The sequence below is a fragment of the Aquila chrysaetos genome, chromosome 15, assembly GCF_900496995.4.
Source record: "Aquila chrysaetos chrysaetos chromosome 15, bAquChr1.4, whole genome shotgun sequence".
NCBI classification, from domain to species: Eukaryota; Metazoa; Chordata; class Aves; order Accipitriformes; family Accipitridae; genus Aquila; species Aquila chrysaetos.
Genome location: NC_044018.1, coordinates 4,315,949 through 4,343,129, shown reverse-complemented (window position 1 = coordinate 4,343,129; position 27,181 = coordinate 4,315,949). Strand labels below are relative to the sequence as shown.

Here is a 27,181-nt window from a genome sequence, read left to right as displayed (position 1 = left end):
TTTTGGATCCAAGCAAGGGGTTGACTTTCTTGTAACTGGAAACTCATATACACACTCCTGGCACCAAAGCAAAGTATGACAAATGGACAGAAAATTCATCTTGCCTAACTACATTTTAGGTGCCTTCATTTCAGCAACAAATCCAGTGCCCTTATCACACCACCGATGACTATGACTCCAATTTAAGACCCTGCACTCTGTTGACTCCCACTGTGAAAAAGTGTTTCAACACCTCTAAGCCAGCAAGAATGAAAAGGGGGCGTAAAAAGAAAGTAGAGGGAGAATGATCAGAAAAGGCAGACATGCAACAGAGCAGTTCTCTCTCAAAATAGATTGGGTGATAGACAGCTTGTGTTCATGTTTATGTTCATGTTCTTGGGCTAAAATTGAAGGATAATTCCGGAAAAGCACTGGAGAGGAGAATAGTCTCTGCACACCAATTAAACACACATATCTACTCTAGTGATGGGAGCTTAGAGATTTTTATCACTGATAGGAAGAAGACAGTCACAGAGTATGGCTCTCCACCAGTCCTAGCAGGCAGTACATTTTCACTTATCATTTGCCTCTTTCCTTTTCATCCATTAAGTATTTTGTTGTGGTTTTTCTGTTCAGTAAAGCTCCTCTGAAGAGCAGAGACAGTTTTATTGTACACTGTGGAGCACCCTGCTCTAAGCAGCAGAACACAGCGATTCAGAACTGGGAACTCCCAGGGTCTCATCCTGCTGCTCAGGCACGAATTTGCATTCTGGCTTTGGGCAAACTTTATTGTCCTGGCCCCTCAATTCCTCATAGGCAGAGGACATTCCTGTCCATGGTAAAACACAGAACCTGTCTAATAGTCCAACCCTTACCCTGCTGCCTCCCAACCAGCAGGCACCAGTATACTAAAGAGAATCCCTATACCACACCCTGCAGCACAGTGCAGACATTCCCCAGCTAAACTGACCAAACCAGAACTGCTCTAAATTTGTGAGACATTAGTTCTGACCCCAAAGGCTGTGCGGTCATGCTGCACAGCGCCAGGCCTGAGCTAATGAGCTTTGCCTCTCAGGAGAGCTAATTAGTTCTGGTATACCAGCATGCTGATGCAGCGGTATTGTTTCCAGTCCCAGAACTAGATCAGTTGGGCTGGGCTGTGGGCAGCAATGTGCAATGCTTCAGGCACAGCTTAGTCATGAAGGGCCTTGTGGTATGTGACAAAGGCCACGGTCAATATCTCATGTGCCAGCTAAAATGAGTTATTTTATCGAGAGGATTACACTCACCTTTGCAGGAAGCACAGAACAGTTTTATTTATAGGTGAGTTTGCAATGTACCAAAGGACCATCACAAACGCAGCATCCAGCTTCCACTCTCTTAATCTAATCTAAACAACAGAACTCCAAATCCTTAACCAAACCTTTTTATTTATTTATTTATTTTCTACTTTCTGTTTCTGTGTAAATTGTGATTTACCTCCTGTGACCTCCTGTCCACACTCCACATAATTAACTCACTGCGAGCGCAGAGGTCTTAGCTATCAGCAGCACTTTTGTGCCTTTTCATATCTGCATCTGACACGTGATTTTGAAGACTGAAATGATCTGGTCTTTTGCCAATCATGGGCTGATATTGGTGAACTGGTTATAACGTGATACACAGGAAGTTGAAACGGATGATCTCATGTTATCTCTGACCTTGTTCTTAAGGACAAAATACGCAACGGCATGCAAAATCCAACCATGGCAAGAGGATCCAAAAGAGAGCAAAGCACATGGGAAATGCCCCACTGTTTAATGCCTCCATAAGGGGTCAGATATAACGGAGGTGAGACAGAAGTAAGAACCAGGGAGCACAGGACAGAAAGGACACTTTCTGTGTTTCTGAATGGCAAGGAGGCAAATGTTCAACATTAAGTACTGGAGTAATGTTGTTGGAGGAGGAAAGCGACTCCAGCATTTTGGGTGCTGCATTTGGACTTTGGAGATTGGGGGTCAATCCCCTGTTCTGGTACAGCTTCTCACTGGCAAGACCTTTATATGAATGCTAGTGTTACTTATACTGTCAAGGGAAACAGATGTAGACCTTCACATCATGGTTCATAGGACATACATTAACTGCAAGCTAGGTTCACACCTCAGGTGCTGCTGAACATGCTCTGGAGAAATGAGGTTCAGGCCTCAATTTATGGCACCTGAACTGAGCTGTCTGATGGGATCTAGGTGTCTAAGGTCCCACCACAGAAAATTCATTTATGCATTTAGTACTCTCTGAAATGCTCTTGGATATTTGAGACCTCACACAGGACTGGCAAATATGACATAGGGGACACCCTATGACCATCTAGGGTTTCACCTAGATGGCTAGGCAGGATGCTCCTGGAGTGCTTCAGACAACATTAGATATCTTCATATAAGCAAGTGACTTGAGCTCTGGAGCTCTACATAATACCATCAGTGAAGAACAACTCAATTCACATTAGATACCCACATTTGGTCAGCTCAGTAACTCTTCCAGCTCTACTAATTGTGATGACAAGGAACAGGTTAAGATGCCTAAACATATGTGGTTACCGTTACCTTAGATGCACATAGGATGCAGGACCTACAGGAGATAAGCAAACCCTGGAGGGACATTTCTTTGCCTTCTCTGGCCTCTGAACTTACACTTAACCACATTTATGCATTATAGCTAGTGAGATGGCAGAACTGAAAAAAAAAAAAAAAAAGGGCACCAAAACACATTGTGCTTGTTTAACAGGAAAGAGAGATATAATCAGAAAATTGAAATTATCTACTCTTCAGTTCAATGTAAGTTCCCCCCAAAAAGTGAAGAAAAGCATTATTTCAAATAATATAGGGGTTTTTCACATTTATCAGAAAACTGAAGATTAAGCTAAATATTCATTGAAAGTTGAACATAATCTTAATTTAACCTAAAATTATATATATTACTTTTGATGACACAGGACAGCAAAGCCCTGACCATGACTGAGGCTCCATGCCCAAATGCCAACACAAAGCAACAGAAACTTCCTTCCAGAAAGACTTCATAAGCCAAAAACAGGTGGAAGAGGAAGACACAGGGAGCAGTGTCATCCCTATTTCCAGAAGTGGAGCTGTGGTACATAGAGAGACTTACCTGGTTTCAAACAAATGAGGAGGAGCCAGCACCAGGTACTAGAGTATGTCAGGCACATATCACACAGTATTCATAGGATCATACAATAATTATGTCTGCAAGGGACCTCGGGACCTCACGTAGTCCAACTTCCTCATCAGAGCAGGGTCAGCTATTATGTAAAATGGTTATCAGAAGTTTTTTCCTCCAGATATCATTGCAAGTTGCCTAATATATTTGCTAGAGTTCAGAAGGTTGCTCATGCAATAAGGTTGTAAGCTGAGGTGGGATTTAAATGTAACTCAAGTCTGAGGTTGAAATACAAGCACAGGCTAAAATGTCTAGGAGGCATCCACAGCAAATGGTGTGAGAGATTATCATTGATAGTGGGAATTGCAACAGGAAAATAAAACGGAAGGTAGTACAATTGTGGAAAGGTAAAATATGCTCCCTGAACAAAACACAGAGAGGTGGGTCAAGAGATGAGCTCTTTGTGAGGTGTGATTCTGGGTCTTGCAAATTCTCTGCTCCTGAAATAAAGTCCCTGCATACACTTAAGCTCGTATACCAGTATGAGTAACTGTGTGTGTCCGTGTATGTATGTAAACGGAAAAGAATGATTATTCTCTCCCAAAAATCACACTTTTGTACTGTAACTGAGATTTCAATGTGACGAGGAACAATTGTGGTGTCCTGCACACACTAGAATGGACACTAGTGCCAGGGAGCCTCTGTTGCAACACAAATACATATCTTAATGTCGACAGACCCCAGCACCCCTACAGAAATTAAACACCTTTCCTTCCTTACTGGGTAAGATGATGACGTCTTCCCCAGGGCCTGGGACGCTGCAGTTGGATCCACCCCAGCCTTTTTCCACATCATTCCATGTCTCTGGGTGTGACCATTTCAAGACAGCATCAGAAGGAACTACAAAACAGGACATACAAAGACAGAATTATCATTTTCAGTAGCTGGAAGAATTACCATTTCTTTGATAGTCAAGCATCTGTGGCATTAACATCCTCCTTTTGTCACTGATGAAGCAACACTAACTGCTCTTTCTTATCTTCCATGCTTAAAGGAAGCTGCCTGATGGGAAAAAAAGATCTCTCCCAGGACCATGTTTTCAGAGTTACAGGGCAGGGAGATAGCTGAAAAAAACAGATTCAAATTCTTTGGGACCCATCAAAAGCAAAGCACATCTTGAGGTTTGTCAGACTTAGCTTGTGTCTTGTGAATACACTTCACAAACAACTGTTTATATTATTTTTATTTATGCCATCCAAAGCTCTGAGCACTTTGAATACAAAATTAAGATGAACAAATGAAAATAAAAGCCAGTCACCTGCACTTGGTGGTAAAACCAGATGATCAAAATGGTAACTAACCTTACCAGAAAGCGCCAACTCTTCTCATGCATTTTTTCCCCCAGTGCTCTAGAAAGGAGATTGAATTCCCAGGGTATGGGAATTTCTATTCTTTCCCAAAGTATGAAAGATTTTAAAAAACGAGTGATCAACTCTCAAAAGCTTGTTAGCCCTCAGAAAAGAAGGTGTCTTCCCATTGCAAGCAGTAATTAAGACCTGCCTTGGAAAAGCAGCTTGACTGAGACACGTGGCAACTCCTGCTCGTTCCCCAAAGATTTATTTTTCAGCTCAGTCCAAAAGGAAACTTCTGAGCCTTAGCACCAGGAAAATATTGGGACAAATAAAGTTCACAAAATGTAGGTGCTTAACTTGCACTTGTATTTTAGACAGCTAATGAGCCAGTCTTCATAAATTAATTGCCTAAGTTTGTTCTGCCACCAAGAGAGGAAGAAAAGCCTTCAAGGGGAAATCCTGTACACTGAGTTTAGTAAGCCCTAAACTAACGCAGGCAGGGCCTCCCTCTGGAGGCCTCTACAAGCACCTACCTCTATCCGACCACTGTAAAGGAAATTCCAGCATTTTTTTTCTTGAGGGTTTCATTAGGTACTGAAAACACAGGAGCAAGTTCATGCCTAAGTTGGGGGGGGCTAGACTTAGCTCAGTAACGTTGTGAACTAGAAAACCCCTCTGTTGCCAGCACAGGGAAACACAGAGAAATTAAACCCCGGTGGAGCTCCTTAAGGCTGGGTCTGTCTTTACAGTACCTGTTTGTTCAGGGGGAAACTCTCCCCAAAAAGGTCTCTAAACCCTATTGCCACATAAATTATTATTGTTGTTAGTATGCAGCAAGGCAGCTATGCAACTAAGACCAAACTTTGGCGGTCTCCCTTGTCTCTGGTGCATTTTTCTGTCTGATTCGACATGTAACTGTGCAGTAATGTCACAGTATTACACTAAGATCACTATGGAGCACTAAAATACACTGTAGTCTTACATTCTCCATGACCTTTCTGATCTGCTATGGTAATTCTTAGCAAAAGTTTATAGTCTTTTATACTGTGGAATCACACATTTATCTTGAGCAATGGTAGATATGGCTCAATGAAATGCTTAAATGAATGCCAAGAACCCCTGTTGGGTTGATAAATGTACAAAATATTGAAGTGAAAAATAGCAATCTATTTCTGAAAAAGTAGTAAAAAAGAAATGGTGTGACTCCCAGACCAAGCCTTTCAGACAAAGATTGTCACTCACCTGGGGTAGGTAAAGGTACTCTTCCCTTCTCTTTCAGTGTGACCTGAATTAAGTCAGCTCCTGTGACTGAACACAGAGAATTGTAGGGAGTTACAGCAAGGCCTTACAAATTAAAAACAACAATAAAAAAATCATAGTAAATCAAATGTTACATGTGATTTTCTGACAACATTTTACATTTCTAACAATAACAAAAAAATTAAGAACACCTATATGTGTTTTCTAAGTATTTTTGTCTTTTTTGTACTTTGTGAAAGGATTAAACAAACACATTTTAATTTACAGATATGGAGGGTCTCAAGACAACTCATTAGAAATAGCTAAAAGAAAACATTCAACAATCAGAAATTCTAGGCTGGAACATGAATCTCATTTATCCCACTATAAATCCACAGCAGTTCCACTAACACAAGCGATATTACACCATTGAATGCATAATGTATTAACTGGCTCAAACAGCGAATTACAGCTTTTGTTTTGTAGTTTGGTTTTGATTTTTTTTTTTTCCCCAAATCTGTTATCTGAAAGAGATGCTTTAATTAGTCAGACTTTATAGACTGAAGACAGGGACCCTGTGTTCTCTACTGTGAAAAGAGGTCAGAAGCAATTACCACAGTTGTAACCTTTGTGCCAATATATTGTCAGCAGGAGAAGGGCCAGGATAATGCAAATCAAACTAAGAGGAGCAGGAGAAAACTGCTTCAGACCCAGCTAAAAGGCTACCTCCTCTTCATCTCCAGTGGGATATAAAGACACTTCCTTTCAGTCACCAGACTGGAACAACCGTAGGTTAAAATAGAAACACTCTGACAAACATAAATCTCCTCTCCACTGTTCAACCCCTTATGGTGACCCTAAAATGTCATCGGAAGATTTTTGGGGGGTAGAAGAATTGTATAAATGAAGCCATTGTCAGAACTTTCCTCAGTTGCAGAACATGCCAGGAACTTTCCTACATGTGTATCAATCCACCGATGGGATTTCATGCCGTATTGTAATTTACTTATTTTATCTTTAAACAAGTCTCTGTACTTTTAAATTGTGAGAACCATCCTTCCCTACCTCCCTCTTTTTCTCCCAGTGCAACCGAGCAAATTTAAAATAACTGAGGTTCATTAATTTTAAGTGTTCAATAAATTAGTATGAATAATCAAAAAACTTGATTCTTTCTGATAATTACTATTTGATGTCAGTTAAAAGCACTCGATTGAGTTAGCAGCATATGCTCCTATGCCAAATGAGGCTTCCATAATTAAATAGAAACTGATTCCATGAGGTTTTTCTCATGTCTGATTAATTAGTAATCAGGTGGCTCAGCCCTGTTCTTCCGTGACACCTTCTCTCCCGACGGTAGCTGTGATCTGATCCATACATCAGTAAAGCCAATCTGCCCCAAATCATCACGTAGAGCTCAAACTGAACAGCATCAGGGCTTTGGGTGGCCACGAGATGAACCTTTGAGGAGAAAGAATGATGTGAAGATGCTAATTTAAAGCCTTTGACACAGAGTTCATGTGACTTTTAGGCAATACTCTTCTATGGGTACTTCTATGGTTATGGTGGCCTTCCTTCTCTTTTCACTTATAGCAGGGCAAATCAGGAGCCAAAGGTATTACATCAGTCTTAGGAAAAGTGAGAGAACCAAGCCCTGATACTATCCTTTTTTGATAAATATATTTTGCCAGGTTTGTTGGGGGTTTTTTTGCTTAATTTTGCAGACACTACAGTGCAATTGTCTAATTAAGGATGTTTGTATTGTTCAGAGAAAAGCTGTTCTAATTAAATCCTGAGAGGACATAAAACTTGATCAATATGCTATATAGACCTCATAAAGGGGTTCAGTCCCCTTACACAGTGAAGAAAGGAACTGTTAAGACTTAACTATGCACAGTCACATCCAAAGCCAGGGCAAGTTTCTCATATTTGAAGTGCCATCCAACCAGAGAGCATGACAATTCAAACCATCGTAAGTCATTTACACCCTCCACGAGTGCAGGAATCCGAGGCTGAATTCTCCACAGCCCTGCGACTTGCACAATTATTTTTATCGATGGGGTGTAAAGTGCAATGGTTGTGAATCAGCAGCATTTTGTTGCCATTTCCCACAAATACTCCTAAAAACTGATCAAAACAGGAGAGATACAGGCCTTGGGAATAATCAAGACTACAGTGACACAGTTCTTCTGGCTGTTTTGTTTTGCTGCCGAGTATGTCATCATTGTTTCTGTACAGGACAGGAAGAGATATAGGCAATACAGACGAAGGACGTCATTAGTAAACATTGAATTAAGGTGACTCTTCACAAAATGTAGTTATAAGGCTCCAGGGGTTTAGTTGTATAAAACCTTTATAAGGCTCATCAATTTTCTGTCTTATTACAGCTCTTCCTGGATGTTTGGGCTGTGAATCATAAATACAGGCCGTCTCGACTATAGTCCTAGTAACTTTCTTCTGGTTCAGGGCTCCTTGAGTGAGCATGAAGGAGGAGCAACTTGGTCTTTTATCAGCTTTGCAGTGACGGGGAATTTTGCCTGTGGATAGTAGGAAGGGCTGAAACTAGGATAAATGGCTCCAATAGCCTGACTTACAAATAACAAGCAACTCCATGCTATTTAACATCAATTGGGCTAACATATATCACATGGAAATCAAAACTTTTAGACAGCAAAATCAACAACACAGTGAGACACAGCTCTAGAAACTGAAGAACCTGGGATAGGATACTATGTCATCCTCTACCAGGATCTGTTGCAGGAGATACCCAGAAATATGGTATTATGGGGACACTGCAGTGAGGGGAAGAGATTAAAAAAAAAAAAAAAAAAAAATTGGGCTAATGGACACAGATTCTTGCTTATAGCAGATTAATATGTGCAGAGGCAGAGGTGAAGGCATGAAATTCCTCTTTCAGAGATCGCATAGTCAAAAGACCATCCCTGACAGGATTATAAGGTCACTTCATCATCTTATTTCTGTAACTGGTACATACTTGGTCTCTCTGCTGCCATGCCAGAAGGACAGGAGCTCATCTGCCAGGAGAAGGTTGATTTTTCTCTTTGTGTCCGTTACAAAGGGCACCTTTTTGCTAAGAACTGACATTTCATTTCATGGAGGCCACTGAGCAGCCCACATCTGGTCAACTGACCTTCTGCAACAACTGATACAGGGTGAGTTTTATCTAGCTGAAAGAAAAGACTCCTGTCTGTACAGCCAGTCCTCTGTAACAAATTAACTCCATTCTTTAGGTCTTTCACCTAGGATTCTCCTTTACCCCTGAGCAATAAGGCTGCAGAAAATATCTTTGTTTATTTATTTTCTGTATTTTAGTATTAGAAACAAACATTCTTAAGGGCCTGTTTTTTCTCCAATACAAAGCAATTATAGAAACCCACAGAGTGTAATGGAAGTGAGATCATTCTTTAGGAATTTAGAAAAGACAATAAGGGTAGTCAAATTATTTTTTTGAAGAACTATGGAAACTGTAAACCTGCTTCTGACACAGCAGTAATACGAGGTTGAGCCTCAGGCCCTCTTAACAACTTACACATGAGTAGCCTGAGCAAAGTCAGCAGGATGACCCGTCTCCATAAAAGTTGTGTCTACTGAAAAATGTATTTGGGGTAAATAAAAAGTTTGATAATCCTTTCAGTGATGTTTTCAATAACGTTTGTGTCCAGCACTTCAATTTTAGAAAAAAGCCGAGAAAAATCTGGAGATTAAGCAAGCCAACACTTTGTTTCATTCCAAAAGAAAATGGTTTAAACATTTCAAAAGTGAGCAAAAAGGAAACAACATCTCTCTGTTTTTTAGCCAATTCCAGTATTGCCCAGAGACCTTAACCAAGGAGCAGTACCACGCTGTGGCACCATATGCTCGTATTTGTAACAGACTTAAAAAGCTCATAATGTTATTATGGTAATTTACACACGATATTTCTCCTAAAAATATCACAGATGTCCCAGTGTGACGTTTCATTCCACCTCCCTTGTTACAACAAGGGTTTTTTGATTCAGCATGGTCACATCATGTTAGGACCACTCTTCTGAAACATGGTTGAGCCACAACCCATCAGTGTTTCAGAGAGCCACACAGCAATTTCAGGGCCCATCAGTGACCTTTGAGGAACGCTTCTCTCAAGACACAGGGTGCCCCAGAGAAAATCAGGATGATGCTACGAAGACTGAATAATGTCAAAGCAAAGCTGATGATGTCGAAATGACTGGCATGGGATGCCTCAAGCTTCCTCATCTCCCCTTCACCCAGCATCCAGGAGGGACGTGGGGTTATCTGTCCTTTAATGCCAATTCCTTTAAAATGGTCTGAAAAGATTATTTTGAAAGGGACTTATGAGTTGGTTAAACAGGGTTTCATGTATGTAGGTAGCAGTGAGTACCTTTGTTAACAGGATCATTGCATAGGTAGCCCACATAGCAGAAACATTCTCATTACAATTATTTCTTTCCATTCAGCATCCCCTGCATTGTCCCATGCCCAAGCCTAATTTACAAAACTGCACGCATGCAAAGCATCAGGGCAACTTAACTCCTTTAATCCCCTCCATACGGTATATTTTCTTGCCTTTTGTGTTAGACAGACCTTTTTTTCTCCTTCAAAGATAAACAAACAATTGCATGACACCAGGCAATTTTGGATGGAAGGGGGCATGGAGAAAGCCTGAGCCCAACGCAAACTGCTGGCCAAGGTGGCTTCATTCAGCTGCCCGCTTCGTTTGAATAACAATATCTTCTCAGTCATGGGGTTTTCCCTCCCCTTCTCCCCCATTTTCTCCCCCATGCAGGCCTGAGCAAAAGGCTGTGTGAATTCAGGAGCCTGCTTGTGAATGAGCTGGCATCTGATACGTATTTACTGACGTTAATTTTGGATGTAATGCACCCCTGCCACTTCCCCACAGTTTGCCCTAAAAGGCTTTCTGATGGGCACAAAAGCAGAGGGTCAAAAGTAAGTTGACCCCTGCCAGAATGTACAATTATTGGAAAGAGGCGGTACACCAGCAGCTGTCGAAACCCCACCGGCGCGGCGAAGTGCTTCCAAAAGTCGGAGGATGACTAATACGCTCGAGCTCTCCCCTACGCCCTGCGAGAGCCAACTACTTTCTGCAGGAAGAATTATGGCCCTCCCGAGCAGCTGCAATAATTGTCTTCCCATTGTCCCCCAGCCCTCCCTCCACCACCCCCTACAAGTGCCCATTGTCGGCACGGAGTCAAGTGATTATATGCTTGGGCTGATGCTGTTTGTGCCCAGCTGCCTGACTGCTGACACACGAGCACCGAGAGGGGGGACCCGCGTCTGCGAGACGGGACTCCGACATACCAGACCTTTTACATAAGTCAAACAGGAACAAATGACTCTTTATCAGCCCCTTCTGCCTTTGAAGTGGCGGCTGCTTATAGGCCCTTACAGCTTTTCCTCCTTAGCCCGAGCAAACATCCTCCTTTTGATATGCTACATGCTCATTATCTCTGCCCCATTTAATGATTTTTGATTGAAGGGTGGCAGCGCAGTTGCCAAGAGGGTAGTTAAAGAGGCTCCACGCAGTCAGGACAACAAGAAAGGCTTTCCTTGTGCAGCAGCCTAAATTTGGAGTTTCTTAACAGTGTGTTCTTGTTCTTAGCAGCAGATAAGGGCTGAGCGTGAAATTCTTAATTAAGCAGTAAATAGAGAGTGGGGTGTCAGCAGATGCAGCCTGTAGCCATGGAGACCAAGTCAGATGAAGGAGGGAGCTGAGACTCAACACCGGCCCCGGGCTCGGGCATGACTGACAGCTGAAGAATCCGACAAAGCTTGTAAACGGGATTAATTAGTTGGCTAATTATTTCATATAGTTAAATGTAAATAAAAAATAAAAAAACAGCTTGCGGAGTTAGGCAGGAACATGTTCTGAAGGCCAGACCTTCAAGCGTTGTCCTCTCCAGGTCGGTGGGTGGACTGGTGGGGTTTTAAGGCCAGAAGGGACTATTGTGACAGCCTTCTCTGACCTCCTACGGAGCGTGAATCTCGCCTCATGAGGTTTCTAATAGCTTCTTGTAGAGCTGGAGCATATTTCTCTGAAAAGACGGCCAAGCATCATCTAAGGACCCTGAGTGATGGAAAGTCCACCACATGCCATGAGTCTGCTCTGATGGCTAATTATCCTCACCCTCTCAGCCTGCACAGCGGAGATTAGGGAAGAAAGTAAATGGCACACCAGAGCTAGGAATCCGCTCGCTTTGTTTCAGACTTTTACCCTACCAACAGCAACAGATATTAGGTACCCGATACGGAATTATTGATTTCACTGCTATAAAAGTCCTTGCTGAAAATGTTCACAGTACAAATTATGCATGTTAGGCGTTTTCATAGATTTCCCCTCATGTACTTTGGATGATTGTTTCTCTCTGTATTAAAATGAGAAACAACAATGAGCTCTTCACATAATAAAAATCAAGATGAAAGGGAGGCAAGAGAAGGGCAAGAAAGTATCTATGATGCAAGAGAAGGGCAAGAAAGTATCTATGATGCAAGAGTGACATATGCCAACCAGATCACTCTGTCCCAGTCTGCCCAAGACTGTCATCTCCTCTATTTTCAACAGTAGTAAGAGGCCAAGATAATAGGTGTCATCCTTTGAGCTTTCCCGTCCTCCCCTATTTAAGAAAGTGCAATTCAGGATATGCAAGCTGAAAAACAGTTGACTTTTATATTTGAAAGAACAAATTTACACTGTTAGTAAACTGAAATAATAAAAACATATTTATTCTTTTAGTAGATACCTGGCATGATCTTGGGCGAGGCTTAGACTCAACAGCTAGATTTATACTAGCCAATCTGCATCTATATAATATCTAAACAGGGCCAGGACATGGAACTAAGAGCTGGACCCCAATAATCTACCTGGCTGTATCGCTGGTGAAGTTCCTGGCACAGCTTTGGCCCAGACCAATGCACTCTCCTAGATGGTGACCATTACGCTTTGGGAGTTGGCACAGGACAGGGATCTTTCCTAATTTGAAGCCTGGGTGCATCCAGCCTCTTTTGAGAGAAAAAATGTTAAGCTGTATGGATACAAGCTGTGCAACACCAGCTGGCCGTAGGACCAGAGATGTATGCAACAAGTGTGACCCTCAGACTGAAGTTAAGGTATGGGCTTTCCCATTTCTCCTCAAATGTACACTGGATGATTTTCATGGCTGTCAGACTAAGCTCAGTGGATTGCCTGCCCTCATTCCAGCCATGTTTTCCTCTCCACCATCCCACTGATTTTTCTAGTTGCTCATTCCTAAACAGATCCTACATGAGAAAGCCATTTGCATGTCATCTCATCAGTGCAAATCAAGAGAAATTCATTAAAGCTATCAGATTAGATCAGTGACAAAATTTTCTGTTACTGTGAAAATCAGCATCTTTATCTTCCCTGTATGACAGTCATGAAGGATAAGCTATGCTTCTCAAAGGCACTGAAATGTTTTTGTAATTCCTGGTTCTACTATTATTAATAATGACAACAATCATTATCTTGCCTTTTACATGTAGAACTTAGACCCTTATATCATCATTTGCTTGAGAATGAGAATTGTGGAAAATGTCCCAAATTTAAAAGAATAAAGGAAACTTGAATAAATATCAGTAAATGTCTGAATTTCTTAAAAAAATGACCACCACACTTCATGATCTAGTGTACAAAGCCAACATACTCAAATGTAAAGGTCTATGACATCTTTGGAAGTTTATAGTCATAGGAAAAATTCTCACCCAGTAATCCTATTGCCTTCAGTGGGCTCAGCCTAGATAGATTGCACATGATTTATTGATGATACATGTGATATGGGACCAACTGACAACAGAGATCATTAGTGGAATTTAATGCCTTTTCCTCTCCAAAACCAATTCAAATTCTACTGATGTCACATCACCCACTATTCAGGATACATTCCTTTTGTTGATAGATCAGTCATCAGATCAGATAGAGATGGACCTGATGTGCATGCATTTGCCTATTTGATTGATCTTTTTGAAGGACTTCTCAATTATTGAAACGCCATTGAAAGATGGCCTTGTGTCTAAGGCCTTACATAGTTTGGGGGTTTAAATTAAAAAGATATCAGCTCTGTCACCATTCTTGAACAAAAAGGTACCTTGCGTCCCTCGTATTGCACTTACCCAAATAGGTTAGCTTCCCCAGTCTGCTGTCAAGATACCAGTCACAGCTCCTATGATGTCCGTATGAAGGCAGCGATTGGAGTGGCTGTCCGGTCCTTGTCCCACAGGACACCACAACTTCAGGATGTGCAGGAAGATCCTTGTGTTCCACCAGCAAGTAATTCCCAGGCATGAAGTTGCTAAATGTCACTGAATACTAGAGAAGAGGGAACCAAAATAAACATGCCTGTGTCTGTGATTAGAGCTCCATGGAGTGCAGTATAAAGGGATAAAGAGGATGGTGCTCCTCACAGGCAACATAGTCTTCTACAAAATATGTATTGGAAACATGGAAGAGAGATGTAAAATTAAGCAGAAGTTGATGGTAAATGCGGGTAAAATCCGCTCTGCTCATCACCTTTAAAAGGCACAGAGCAGCAATGTCTTCTAAAAACCATGCTTCAGTATGTCTTAAGGTAGTAAAAATTTTGTTGATTCCTAAGAACCACAGTGAACTTTCATCTAAGACATCCAGAATCATCTTCCTGCTCCAAGTTACTACTGAGAGCTTCAGGGACTAGGTTTTCATATCTAAGCCCTGTCTATATATATGTAGAGATTTTCTCAGTGCACTTAACACTTTTTTCCCTCTGCTCACCCAGAAAGATGAAAGCATGATTATCTCTTCCAACTATAATTTTGAAATTATAAAAAATTCCCATGTTACCTGGAGCTGTTTGCTGGCCAAAGGGTTGTCAAATGTCAACACGTAAGTCTCTTTATCCAAGAGGAGAACCATCCAGCCATACAGGTTTGATAAAGTATCAGGGACATAATTGACTGTGGTTGTCTTATTCCTACTGTCAGTCACAGTTAAATTATAGGGAACGTCTGGAGCCTCTTTTCTGGAGGAAAAAGATATAATCACGTTTTTTCACTGAACTCTCTCATTTTGCAACCTATACAGTTCTGTTTTTATTTGAATTACAGTAGTATATGCTGGCGCTCTCTCAGAATGTGACTTCATTTGTGTAGTTCTTTACAAGTACGGTAAGAAACGATCTCTGCCTGAAGTGCCATAAAGAGAAAGAGAGAAAGAGACACAAAGGGTGGAGGAATAAAGGCACAGAGGAGCGAAGCTTGTGCCAAAGTAGAGCGGTGGCAACAGCCAGGGTACCAAATACTGCACCACCAGACTCAGGAGCCTCAGCTTCAACTTTTACGATCTTTGTCTTCGTGAAATTTGAGTTTTCTGCCTACTCACTCTCATTTGAGCCATCAAAATTGTCATCGAGGCTGAAGGTGCAAAAATCGTCCGTAATTCAGAAAGCTGCTCTGCACCCAGGTCAGAAAGCAGTATGAAGCTGGGGCTGCTGCAGACTGATGAAAGCCTTCACAAAATGGGTGGACTTTTAGTACAGCAGTTCTTCTGAGCATCCAAATGAGAACTCAAACCCCTTTTCACTAGAGCTTTGCACTCCTAATTTCTGTCCAATCTAGGCAGAGAAAAACAACTCACTGAACAGATCAACAGCAGTAATGATATCATGAGTGGGCATAAACTCTTTAGACTTAAGGCCTCTGGAGACCTTTCTCTACTAAAAATAGGAAATAGCACAGTGAAGCTGGGATGGGTATAACCACCCACCTTGACTTCCTCTTCAGGCGCAGGCTCTGTCTTTTTCCTGCACGAAGACTGTTTTCAAATTATGCTAAACTGAGCTTGATTATTTGGGTGTCTGGGCAGAATAACCTCTTACTGCTGTGATTACCAGTTTCCCCAAGATAGAAGGCTGTGTAAGGTAAAGTCCAGAGATACAGAATACTCTGCATTCAGGAACCGCTTTGCTGAAGTCAGCAAACTACATGAAGGAGAGATGAAGCTGAAATGAAACTAACCCTTCCGAACATCCATTGTGTCTTCATGTCTGATTGATCAGGGACACCTGATCATAAGCCGCTTCTTCAAAACAAAGATCTTACTTCCAGTCCTCAGCATCTTTCATTCCTACAACAGCTCTTGAAACTGATGGACACCGTGATTGAAACTATGCTTTGGTTAGCTACACTGTGTTACCGCTTCACATCTGGAACAAGACTGGGAAGGTCTCCTCTCCTTCTAGAGGCAACAAGGAGCATCAAGCTCCTCCAGAGGATGTCAGATGTGAGGTGGGCTAAAATGTTGTCTGGAGCTGATGTTTCTCCATGACCTGAATGAATTTGGGTGACAAAACTTCCACATTAGAAATTGCATTTTGATATCAAAAATCAGGAAGAATAAATCCTAGCCTAAGAACCTTGTCCCTGTCCTCTTAGTGCACAGACTGCCTAAGCTTGTCTGAGAATTTGATGCATCTCATTCTGGCGCTCTTCTCAGTAGCAACTGGCAAAGATTATTCCTCACTCTGAGCATGATCCCAGCTGGCTTGCAAAGGGATTGGTGCAGGGTTGTCTATGCCACTTAAGTTACAGGAGGAGCTCTGATGGAAGTATCCAAAATTCTAGCAAGGGTCTTACCCCATCGTCACCAGCATCTCCTATCCCTGGCCCTGCCACCACTAGACATGCTTATAAGAAAATGGGGGTTGCAGCTGCACACAATTGCAACTCACAAGTTTTTTCCTGCTTCTTGCATTCTTCACATTATACAAGGGTAATTGCTAGGGATACACGTCCCAGGACTGCGGATCTAACTGTCAGCTGAGGAGAAGCCTTGCTGGCTTGCCAATGTACCCTTGGGCCATGATTCTGCCATAAAGATGAATGCAGCAGATTTATACATGAATCAAGTGCTGCTGCAAGATCAAGGCAAGTTGGCAGTTTCACCTTTAGTCCACTTTTAGTCAGTTTTGGCATTTAAGCTGACACTAAGCTTAAAAAAACACCTCTTCTAAGCATATCTAAAATGGTATTTCTAAATATTGGGATATTACCCTACAACTAGATATCTCAGCATATTACCCAACCCTCCATACTGGATATGGCTTGCTTACTCAAGATAGACAGTAATAAAACTCATGTCATCCTGCAATTTGCCTGTTGTATTTGCAGGTTTTGGTTGTTTTTCCCCTTGCTGCTTTGTAGACAATACATAATTACAATAGCACTCATCTTGGAGGAGGGTTGCCTGCAGATTTTTTTCTCTTCTAAAATCAGTTCTGGGTTTTTTTTGTTATTCTGGTGGCTGTCACTTTGGCAAAGGACTTTCTGGTTATCCAGAAACATTCAGCTGAGAAACAGCAATGGGAAACAGAAGCGTGAATCAGCAAAGAATCACTCAACTGGAACATATTGGCAGACCAATGAAACTGACTGGAAGGAGTTTATAAGGCTTAAACAGCTTTCGTACTACTAATAAACCTCCTCTTATAGGCATTAACTGGACCAGGATATTAGGCTGCTAATTAAGCAAGTAAATGACAACAAGCACATTATTGCCACAGTTATCAGCACCTGCACAGGTACACAGGAAAACATTTCTAGCAGCAGAAGCACGCCACACATAATGTGGTGCAACATTAAACTCTCCTGCACGTCAGAAATTGCCTTATGGAGTTACAAAGGCGCACAGCACCACAGAAAGCGATAGAGACTCAGTGCAACGTAAATCCACGTGGTTTTGCTCTTTACTCATTTTACCCTTCATCACTGCAAAAGTCTGATGAGACAGTTTGACTTCTCAGAGACTTCTCCCTGGAACCTTCAAGAAGTTTTAAACACAGAGAAGAAAGCTTGGAATGGGCAATCCTGCTGGGATACAGGGAGCGATACACATCATCTGATTGATTTGTCAGAAAGTTAGGTGGCAATTTCACACTAGCCATGTAGATTCACTGGCTAGTGAATGTGAATGTGAATTCACTAGCTAGTGAATTAAGTGTGAATGCAACTCTGTTGGTCATCAATCTTGACAAGAGGTTATAAAGGCACCCCAAATAAATATCTTAAACTAGACAGCTAAGTTCCAGGTGGCTACAGTTAAGTGAAATATGTCTTTCCCAGTATTCCTACTTATAACAGATAAGTCCTCTCTCCCTGGACTTCAAAGCTAGGATAGACTTTTGCCTGCTTCAGACACTACCAACTTTCTTTTTCAGTTAATTTTTCTGTCTTTGGGATAGAGAGACAGGCAGCTTTCACTGAAGAATCTTTGTTTTGAAAATGCCATTTTTTTATACTGGAAACCTTTCTGAGGAAGAAGGCTTTGCATGCTTTCATACCGTGATAGTCTGGATTCCCTAACCTTCAACTGGAAGTTTGTTCATGACCCAGGAAGGAAAGGGAGCAGGAGAGATCTTATGGCCTGAAGTCTCTGGGGTTTTCTTGACCTTGAATGCTGTGTCCTTGCCTTTTACATACCTTGCTCGACGTGTTGCCACCCACAAACATGTACCCTACTCCTGGTAGAGTGCCAGCACGCCAAAACAAAAATTTGGGGAACCTGAAAAACTGTGCAGCTCTGCATAGAAGTTAACTGCTACAAGACAACAATGAGCCTGAGTCTACATTCCCCTTGAAAGGATGTCAGTGTGCTTTTTTTTTCACCTATATGCCAAATAGACACCAAAATGGAAGTACCCTACTAATGGAATTGCCAGCCACAATTAGCACCATTTCCATTTGCCCTAAATAGCCAGCAATTTCACTGTGCCCTAAATAGCCACCAATCTACCTCTCCTTAATGTTAATGAAGCAGAGTAGCTCGCACACACAAGTATTTCTAATTCAGAGGATCCAAGGGAGCCTGCACGCATCATTAACATGGAGAGCTTCATTATCAGAGGAAAGAGCCTTCCCCTGAACTTCCCCTGGCTTTATTTGAAAGAAACTAGGAGGCAATGGTCTTAATGCAAAATTAACCCTCACTTTAAACTGCTGGAAGCCTTTACAAAGTGTAAGGGGAAAAAAAAGGATGACTCATTGAAAAGGCTGTATTTTTATATTGAAGCAGGTTTCAATTAAGGAGCAATTTGCTTTAGAAATATGGCAGGATTACTGGATAGGACTTTACAGCCTGAGCCACAATTTACCAATTGTGATTGTATAAACTGTTATGTAATTTAGCTCAAGTGCATTGTGCAGAACTGCTCAACATAGATGGGCCACAAAGGATTTGTTAAACCAATCAACAACATCAAGTAGAACAAATATTAACTCTCCTGTTTATGTTTACCATTAACTTACTTATCCTAAGGGTCCATATCTTCGTGTATGAAGGCAGACACTGTGTTTAGCTCTAAATGCTTTCTGTTTGATACATTTGTGTAATAATCCATCATGATTATCCCTCTCCAAAACAGGAAACAATATAGCATTGAACTTCAAATGGGACACCAAATGTTTATATCCACAGTCCAATTTATTGCTGGCCAAATGGAGGCTAATTCCAAATTATGGCCATACCGAACATTTTACAGGTTTGATGCTGGGCCCAAAACCAGTTCATTTTATTTTAATTGCCAAGAATTAAGAATTTGCAGCTGTTTTAAGTAAATGTGTGTATCTTTGTTAAGAGACCAAGGGCATGATTCAAATCTGCCTTATATTATGAACCCCTACCATTAGTAAGTTTTTGCATGTATGGGTCTTTTCAAAAATAACTAGATCTTTGTCCCTAATCCTGAGTGACCACTATGAGATAGGCCTTCTGAATTTGAAGTAAAAGAAGAATTGAGATGATCTCCCAGGAGCAGAGAGGGTTGTGACTGACGAGCTAAGATGGCTTCATTTAAAGTAGATTTTGAGTTTGCTACCCCTGGCTTCTCTTCCTAAATCAGTTCCCCAGCTCCTATAGTTTACAGGCTGATATTTTAAGGAAAACAAAAATCAGATACAAATTCTGAGCTGGAAAGTGGCTGGTAAGCAAGCAGTCCAAACATCTCCGCAGTGTATGCATAGCAAAGATCTGCAGAAGACCACTTTGTCACTCCATTTATCCCATGTCAGGCAGAGCTCTAGAGCATCCAAAGTGGATCTGAAAATCTGGACGCAGGTACTCTAGGCAAGGTTTTACTGCACCTCCATTGCCCACTTGCAGTCCTCTACAAATTAACACAATTTTAGGGCTAATAATACATTGGTTATGACAGTGAGTCCCAGCTGGCATATCTGGCTTGCATCTCTCCAGCCCTCAAGAAGCATCCAACTGGATTGTCAGGTTTTTCCTTGCAAGGAAAGGAAGTGTAGGGATAGAAAATGCTGCCTCAATGCTAAACATATCTCCCTGCATCCAGAAAAATCCCAGACAACGGTCGAGCTGAGGCGGTAGGCCTGGGGAAACATCTTCTCTTGCATACTCATAAGCCTGTTCAGGATCTGGCTTTGCTGCCAATACTCCAGGCTGCAGGGTAAATGGAAAGGGGTCCTACACTGGGAACCAAATTTCTCTTGGCTGCTTTGGTGAGATGTCTCAGATGCCAGAAATACAGAGCAGTAAGAGCTGAACCTCTGAAGTTTAGCTGATGTCTTGGTTAACTGAACAGTCATCAGCCAATGATTTAATATTTGCCTTCCACGTTATGCCACGGGAGCCCCGAGAGGGCTGGGTTATGAGGCCAAGTGAGTGTGTAAGCTGCCCCGTGTGTGAATACAGTTATGTACACAGGGGGGGATACAGGACCAGAGAGCAACTGAGCATGTCCACATTGAGAGAAGTGTGACTGTAAGGGTGTTTCACAGCAGGTGGGTGTTCATCTGAAGGCACCACAGTAAGTAAATACCAAAGGAAAAGCAAAACTAGAGTAACCATTTGAACTCTCTTCAAGACTCAAAGACACGGAGGTAGGGGGTATGCTATTCTTTTCACACTAACCCATCAGCAGCGGCTGGGTTTGCAGCAACTGAATGTGTGCACTACAGGAGAGGATATTAGACCAGATTTAAGAATTAAGGCTATAAAGAAGAAAGTTAATCTTTTCCTCTGCAGCAGACTAGAGAAGAGGGAAGCAATAAAAGGCTTGAAACTACAAGACTGGTGCTGAGCAAGTCCAAGGTTTCCTCAGTGAGAAGGGGAAAGCAAATGAAAGGAACAAGAAGCAAACTTCCTTCTGGTGTGCGCAGCCACGAAGTGTTTGGAGTCCCCTTTGCCGCAAGGTGCTGCCTGGCTGCCGATTATTCTAATGCTCTCCTCTTGTAAAAATTATGCATAATGTGAAGAAACTTTTAAAGTCACTTAATCATGTTATGACAATTTTTTAATGAAAATTTGTTTTAATATTAATAGAGACTCATATTTTCATGATAATATGGGTAGTGGTGGCATTTGGAGCAGCCGTATCTAGCCTGCAGCCATGCTGTGCTGTGCCATGGCATAAGCTGTTCTTCAGACTACTCAATAACTTTCTCACATATAAATTTATAAAGACTTTTATAAGCTTCAATTACATTTTTAAAAGACATAAAAACCCTCTTTAAAGGGTGCTTAAGTGACACATTAGTTTAACTTTCAACTGGACTTTGTGAAGAAGGCTTTTGTGACAGCAATGCAAGCTTCGAAATGGATCCCCATTGCCCTGGAAGTTGTTGGATGAAGCAGTTCAGGACAGAGAGTCAAGAAATGCTCAAGATACTTGTTTTCTTTTTAAAAAAAGGCTTCTAGGGTTTGTCTGTAACAAAAACTTTTTTTTTTTTTTTCAAACATATGGTTTAGGGAAAAAAAGTGCCAATACACTACGTGCATTCTTGTAAATTAAACAGCACAAAGATAAAGAGTCAGTTGCCCACATAGTAATTTAAATAATTAAAGTGGTCCCAGACGTGCTTTTAGTTTGCACCAACCAGCCCTATCCCAGACAGCTCCCAGGAAGGGGATCTCTCCTAAAAGGCAGCACTGGTGCAACTTCCCTGCTGGTTTGGAGGCTAAGAAGGTTAATAACATGGCCACAGCCAAGCCTTCCCAGTTGCCCAAAGGGTCAGGGAATGAGCTTGAGGTTGCTGGGACAGAGGTTGCCGTACTAGGACTGCCCTCTCAAAATCCATTACTTGCCTCAGCCTTTAAGATTATTGGAGCTGGAGTCCATCCCTGAAACTCAAGGGAAGCAAAAAACCCACTATCTCAAGCCCCTCACGCTTTTTATTGAGGAGCACAGAGAATGCACCACTCTAGACTAAGAGGACACACAAGAGATGAGACTGTTTTACTGCTATTACCTGAAACCTTCTCCTTGTACAGTGTGACTTCATACCAAAATAAGGATGCTCTCGTGTTATCGCTTTGGCCTGATGATCAGCAAATGTGGGTCCAGTGCTTAATGCTTGGGCTCAGAGGCTTGTAATCTGGTTTTCACTCTGGTTTTGATAGCACCCCTGCTTTACTGGCTACAGACCTTACCACGAGTGGCAACCACAACTAGCAAGTTGCAGATCTGACAGGTCGCATACTCCAGGGCCTGGTAGAGCACAACAGAAAAGATTTCTTCCAGAGTGATTTTTAATTCTTTGCTCATCAGAAACTAAAGAAAGCCAAGCAACAGTACTTTCATCTTTTTACTGAGATTAGATGAATCCAAAAGACTGCACTGTTAGGAAATCTTTCCTGTCACCCACCTATCTTTATTCTCTCTGCTCAACCTCTGCCAATTGCTCCTAGTCATGTTTTGTTGTATTAATCCTAAACTATGCCCTTTTTATTGCAAACACTCTTCAAATACATCTGGACAAAATTCACCCTTTCTTCTTCCTCCACCCCCTCATCCTCTGGTCATGCTGTGGATATTTTATTAACTGACTTTCATTCTTCATCCCCTCCAGCTCCTTTAATTCCTCACCCTGTTCCTCTACGAGGTCCGTTTTGGAGTGCTGTCAGTGTGACTGAAGCCTCCCTGACTCACCGCATTTACTTGGCTGCATCCTGACACTCTTTCAACTTAACATGATGGTGATTTGGCTGGTAGAAGCTAGTCAGGAGAGAGGATCTGGAAGCAGCGAGGATGCTCCCAGTCTCTCGGGTTACTCTGTTAAGTACATAGTCCTCAAGAGGACAGGCTAACAGCTGGCTTCTGCTACTCGGACTGCCAAGTGTCTTTGATGTATGTTGACTCCCAGCTCATGCAGATGAATAATTAAGAAAGGAAAAAAAGGGGACTTGCTTGAAATAAAAGGTCGATTGAGAAGTGCCCAATCATTGATATGACTAATCTAAAAATCTTAATTAATTTACTGGGAAGACAAAGTTTAGGTCAAGGTTCAAACATTTCCAGAGTTCAACAGCAATGCTGCAGATGAGCTCCCATTTGTACTTGCTCCTTAACCACCTTCTGATGCAAAGAGGAACAAGGTGTATTGCATACATTAGCTGTCACGAATTATTAACATTTATGTTGTGAAAGTATCCAAAAGGACTCATCACACTACAAGCAATGCTGTGAGATGCTCTATCCACCCACACAGCATCGATCCAAAGAGCTCTAGTCCATAGAATCAAAGTAAACACAGGCTAGAAAGGGAAGTGATGTACCCAAGACCTCATGGTTAACTGGTCCAGAAAGACATCTAGCACAGTTGTATTTTGTCTTCTACCCAGTTCCCTTTTTGTTAACTCAGAATGATTCCCAACTCTTAATTTATTGCAGACTTTTGTTTTCATTATGAGAAACAGTAATCACATGCAAAGCCTGCAGGTAGCTGAAAAGTCTTACAGTTTTCCCCTTCAATGGAACATGTGGTTATTTTTTCCTCCTATTTGGGAAGGGTTTTTTTTTTCCTCTTTCTTCTAAAACATGAATTATAAGACAGATGTGAATTATTAATAGCTCTCTGACAGACCACTTCAGGATTTCTGCCTGTGTACTACTAACCTGAAACAGCAAAAAATGGATAATGGTTCAGGCTTGTACTTCAAAAAGAAAGTGAAATGTTGAGCAGGGTACTGGGAAGGGAGGATGAGCATGGGAAGAAAAGCAGGACTGTTGTTTAGATCACTAAAAGCCTTTTCCACCCCCTTTCTTTTTATGCCAGGAATTTGCAAGTGTCCTCCCTGGGTAGTAGAAGTGGTGGCAGTACTTTGTGGAACAGTATTTCTCCATTGGATCTCTTTAGCTGCCAGCTGCTCAAAGGCAGGAACAAGTCCAGACTGTGGAGGCACATGTAGCAGCAGAAGTGAGCTGGGACAGCACTTGGGAGCTGTATGACCATTACAGCTGATGGGAAAGACCTGGCTGTATACCAGGACTGGGTTATTACAAAGGTGGGCTATGAGGCAGTGACAGTAGGAGGCTGAACTTTCCAAACTCATTTTCTATCCCTCTAGAAATTAAAAAAAAAAAAAAAAAAAAAAAAAAAAATCAAAAGTGGCAGTCTGTTGCAAACTTACAATAGACATGATTTACTGGGATTGTGAAGAGCTACCAGCAAGGAGGACATGTACCCTATATCATACGACATGGTTATACCCACACAGATAGACAGATCTTCTCCAACAAGACCGTGTCTCATCCACTCATAAAGTGTGTAAGCACTTAGACACAGACCAGTGGCTACACCTCTTCTGATAAGCTAACTGGTGCTGTGGCCAGCCCTCTGGCCTTGAGGCTAGCTGGCATGGCCTGGCCATATCCATACAATCAAGCTCCTTTAACCTCCAAAACAGCATGGGGACACCTAAACTGCCCTACTGGAAATGGTTCCTTGGGTCATGTTGACCTCTAAATTGTACTCACAAATTGCCTGGACGTGGGATAGCTGTCCTGGGCCAAAACCATGCCAAAAACCCATGCCACAAGCAGCTGAAACTGGAATGGGTTCAAAACTAAGTCAAAAAGCGAGACAGACTGCACTTACGTATATATGTTCATGTACAGATGCGCAAACACTCCCTGTGCTTGCATAAGTCACTAGCATCATAGTACGTACAGTCAGTGAAGCCGAAAGGGCAGTTCAGCTGACCAGCCCCTAAGAGAAAGACCAAAGGAACAGAGGCATCTAGTGCTGCTTAAAATGTCCCAAGCAATCAAAAACTTTGTTGTGAGATGCCAGATCTGACAGAGTGTCTCCAGCAGATCCTTACCCTTCTGCCACAGAGTGACAAGCCAAGGGAAATATCGTAGGGCATTTTAAGTAGCACTAGATATCTCTCCACGAGCAATCAAATCAAGGACACAGGTTTCCATCAGCTGTAATGGGACACATTGCCAGTGTCTACATGGTGAACACACATGTTCTTCTAAGTTTATATGTCTTCAACCCGATTTGAATTCACTCATATTGAATTTCTGGCTCACCCGCCAAATCTTTCCAGTAATTTTTGATTGCTGAATAAGCTCCAAGAGCTACATCACAGATTTACTGTAGTACCTTTCACCCAAAAAGTAATTTGTTCATTTATGTTTTGGGTTCCTCTATGATGATTAAGACAACAAACAAATGGGTTTTCATTTCCATCTATAAACAGTGGTATTATCACAAGGGCCCATTGAAATCAAGTGAAAACTAGCATCTTAATGCTGGAAAAGCAATTATCTAGTTGCCAAAAAAGTTCTGTCACTCACAATAACAAAAGTTTATTCTTGAGTTCCATATCTCCCTTGTACCACTGTCTGATCCCATAATGTTGATGGGAAACCATAACTATATAGAGTGAAACAGGTTGCTTAGGTTGTGAGCCTGGGTCAGTCTTAACAAGGTTTGATGATCTGAATTGACTCAATTCACCTCACAGCAAGCAAAGAACAGCAAAATGAAAGACCAGAAAGTCCTGATGAGGTGGGTAAGAAAGGCATGGCTCCAACAGAATGGCAGAAACGTATCTACTGGAAAGTTTTCTTTTAATTAAATACAGAATGAACTTATATCTTCTGTAGAACATGGCTATTCATTGCATGAGAGGTGGGCCTATGAAATCATAAAATGTTAAATCCAGTTTTAGTAGGAAACATAATACATGGATCTGATAGTTTATGACATTAACAGCAGTGAAATCAGAAGGCAAAGATTTTCTGCTTAAGACATGAAAATCTACCTTATTCATGACCACTTATTCTTTGCGAGCATTTGGGGAAATCTCTCATAATGAGAATAAATGGAAACCCTCTCAGAACTCGACTTATAATTAAAATCAAACTTTTTTTTTTTTTTTAAGACAGCATCTTATTATTGGCTGAGGTGTTTCCCTCATGATCTGGAAGTATTTTATAGGTCAGCACTCAGAAAATCTTGGCAAAGTTTGCAATTTGCCCACTGAATCTCTGTTTCTGGGGCTTGGCCATCAATCACGCTTTGAAGATTTGAGTGTCAGTGTCCGCCTTGAGTTGGATTCTCATTTCTACAAAGGCCCATTTATATACCCCTGGTATTTTAAGAGTGACAAAATAGCAGTACACCACAACCTGCACTAAAAAGGCTCACTTAACACTGCCAGAATTGTCTCAGGACAGGAATCAAGACTATAGGTAGGAAACCAAGGTAAGAAAGACAAGCAGCTTGCTGAGAACCTCAGAAAAAAATTGAACTTGGGCAGGTCCAAGTAAATAAAATAAACCAAAGACTGTCCTGTGGCCTGGATAATTCTTGCAGCTGTCCATACAGCTAAGTTCTCCTCCCCAAAAGCATGATGACTACATCCAAATTGCCAGATGGGAATGGTCCCTGTGCTATCTCTCAAACCATGCCTGAGAACTATCTGGGTGAGAAGTAGCCAGAAAAAACAGTGCCAGAGACCATGTGGACAACAACATGGACTAATGTATGCCAGTGCTCGGGCTTTTGACCTAGTTTAGGACCCAGCAGAGAGGCCGGAGTCTTGGGACTGTGTTCAGACGCGGCACCTCTCTTAATATAAAACATAGCAAGCGACATCCATGCCAGTTTTTCAAACGTGGAATGGTTACTTACAAATGAAGAGACATACGGTGGAAAACAAGGTCCCTGCCACAAACACTGCCACCAGAAGCTTGACTGAAGTTGGCACTGGCTGTGCAAGATACCACAAGGATATCTGTGGAAGGGAGAAGATAGCTTCCTTTCTGCCCTGTGACAGAGCCGTCGAGATCCTCAAGGATGGCAGAGTGAGGAAAGGGGAAGGACACTTGGAAAGGTGAGTTGACGAAGGTCAGACGTTCAGCTCTCACTGTAAACCCACCTGAAGGAAACAAGCAGCATTTCAGAAACAAAGACTGATACCTCTTCAAGTAATAGGCCTGAAGATGTCTCTGGAGAAAAAGAGATTAGCTTCACTTCACCTTTGCTTTGGAAAAATGTCTGCTGAGTCAACAAGAAGGGGATATTAATCAAAATGAATAAATAGAGATGGTTGTAGGAATTGCCACCTGTCCAGCACCCTTTTGTGATGGGACTTGTGGTTAGACACTCCTCTGATCGAGGTGTTG

At 41.8% G+C, this 27,181-nt stretch overlaps 1 protein-coding gene across 1 annotated transcript in view; it reads right to left on the bottom strand.

The window, feature by feature from the left end:
- Positions 1 to 27,181, bottom strand: part of PKHD1 (PKHD1 ciliary IPT domain containing fibrocystin/polyductin) — a 267,040-nt gene that overhangs the window by 98,446 nt on the left and 141,413 nt on the right. The window contains exons 48-52 of the mRNA XM_030037971.2: positions 26,688 to 26,934; positions 14,590 to 14,767; positions 13,884 to 14,079; positions 5,727 to 5,792; positions 3,913 to 4,032 (exon numbers count right to left, since the gene is read on the bottom strand). Of these exons, the coding sequence (XP_029893831.1) occupies positions 3,913 to 4,032; positions 5,727 to 5,792; positions 13,884 to 14,079; positions 14,590 to 14,767; positions 26,688 to 26,934 (807 nt within the window). The remainder of the gene's footprint in view (positions 1 to 3,912; positions 4,033 to 5,726; positions 5,793 to 13,883; positions 14,080 to 14,589; positions 14,768 to 26,687; positions 26,935 to 27,181) is intronic.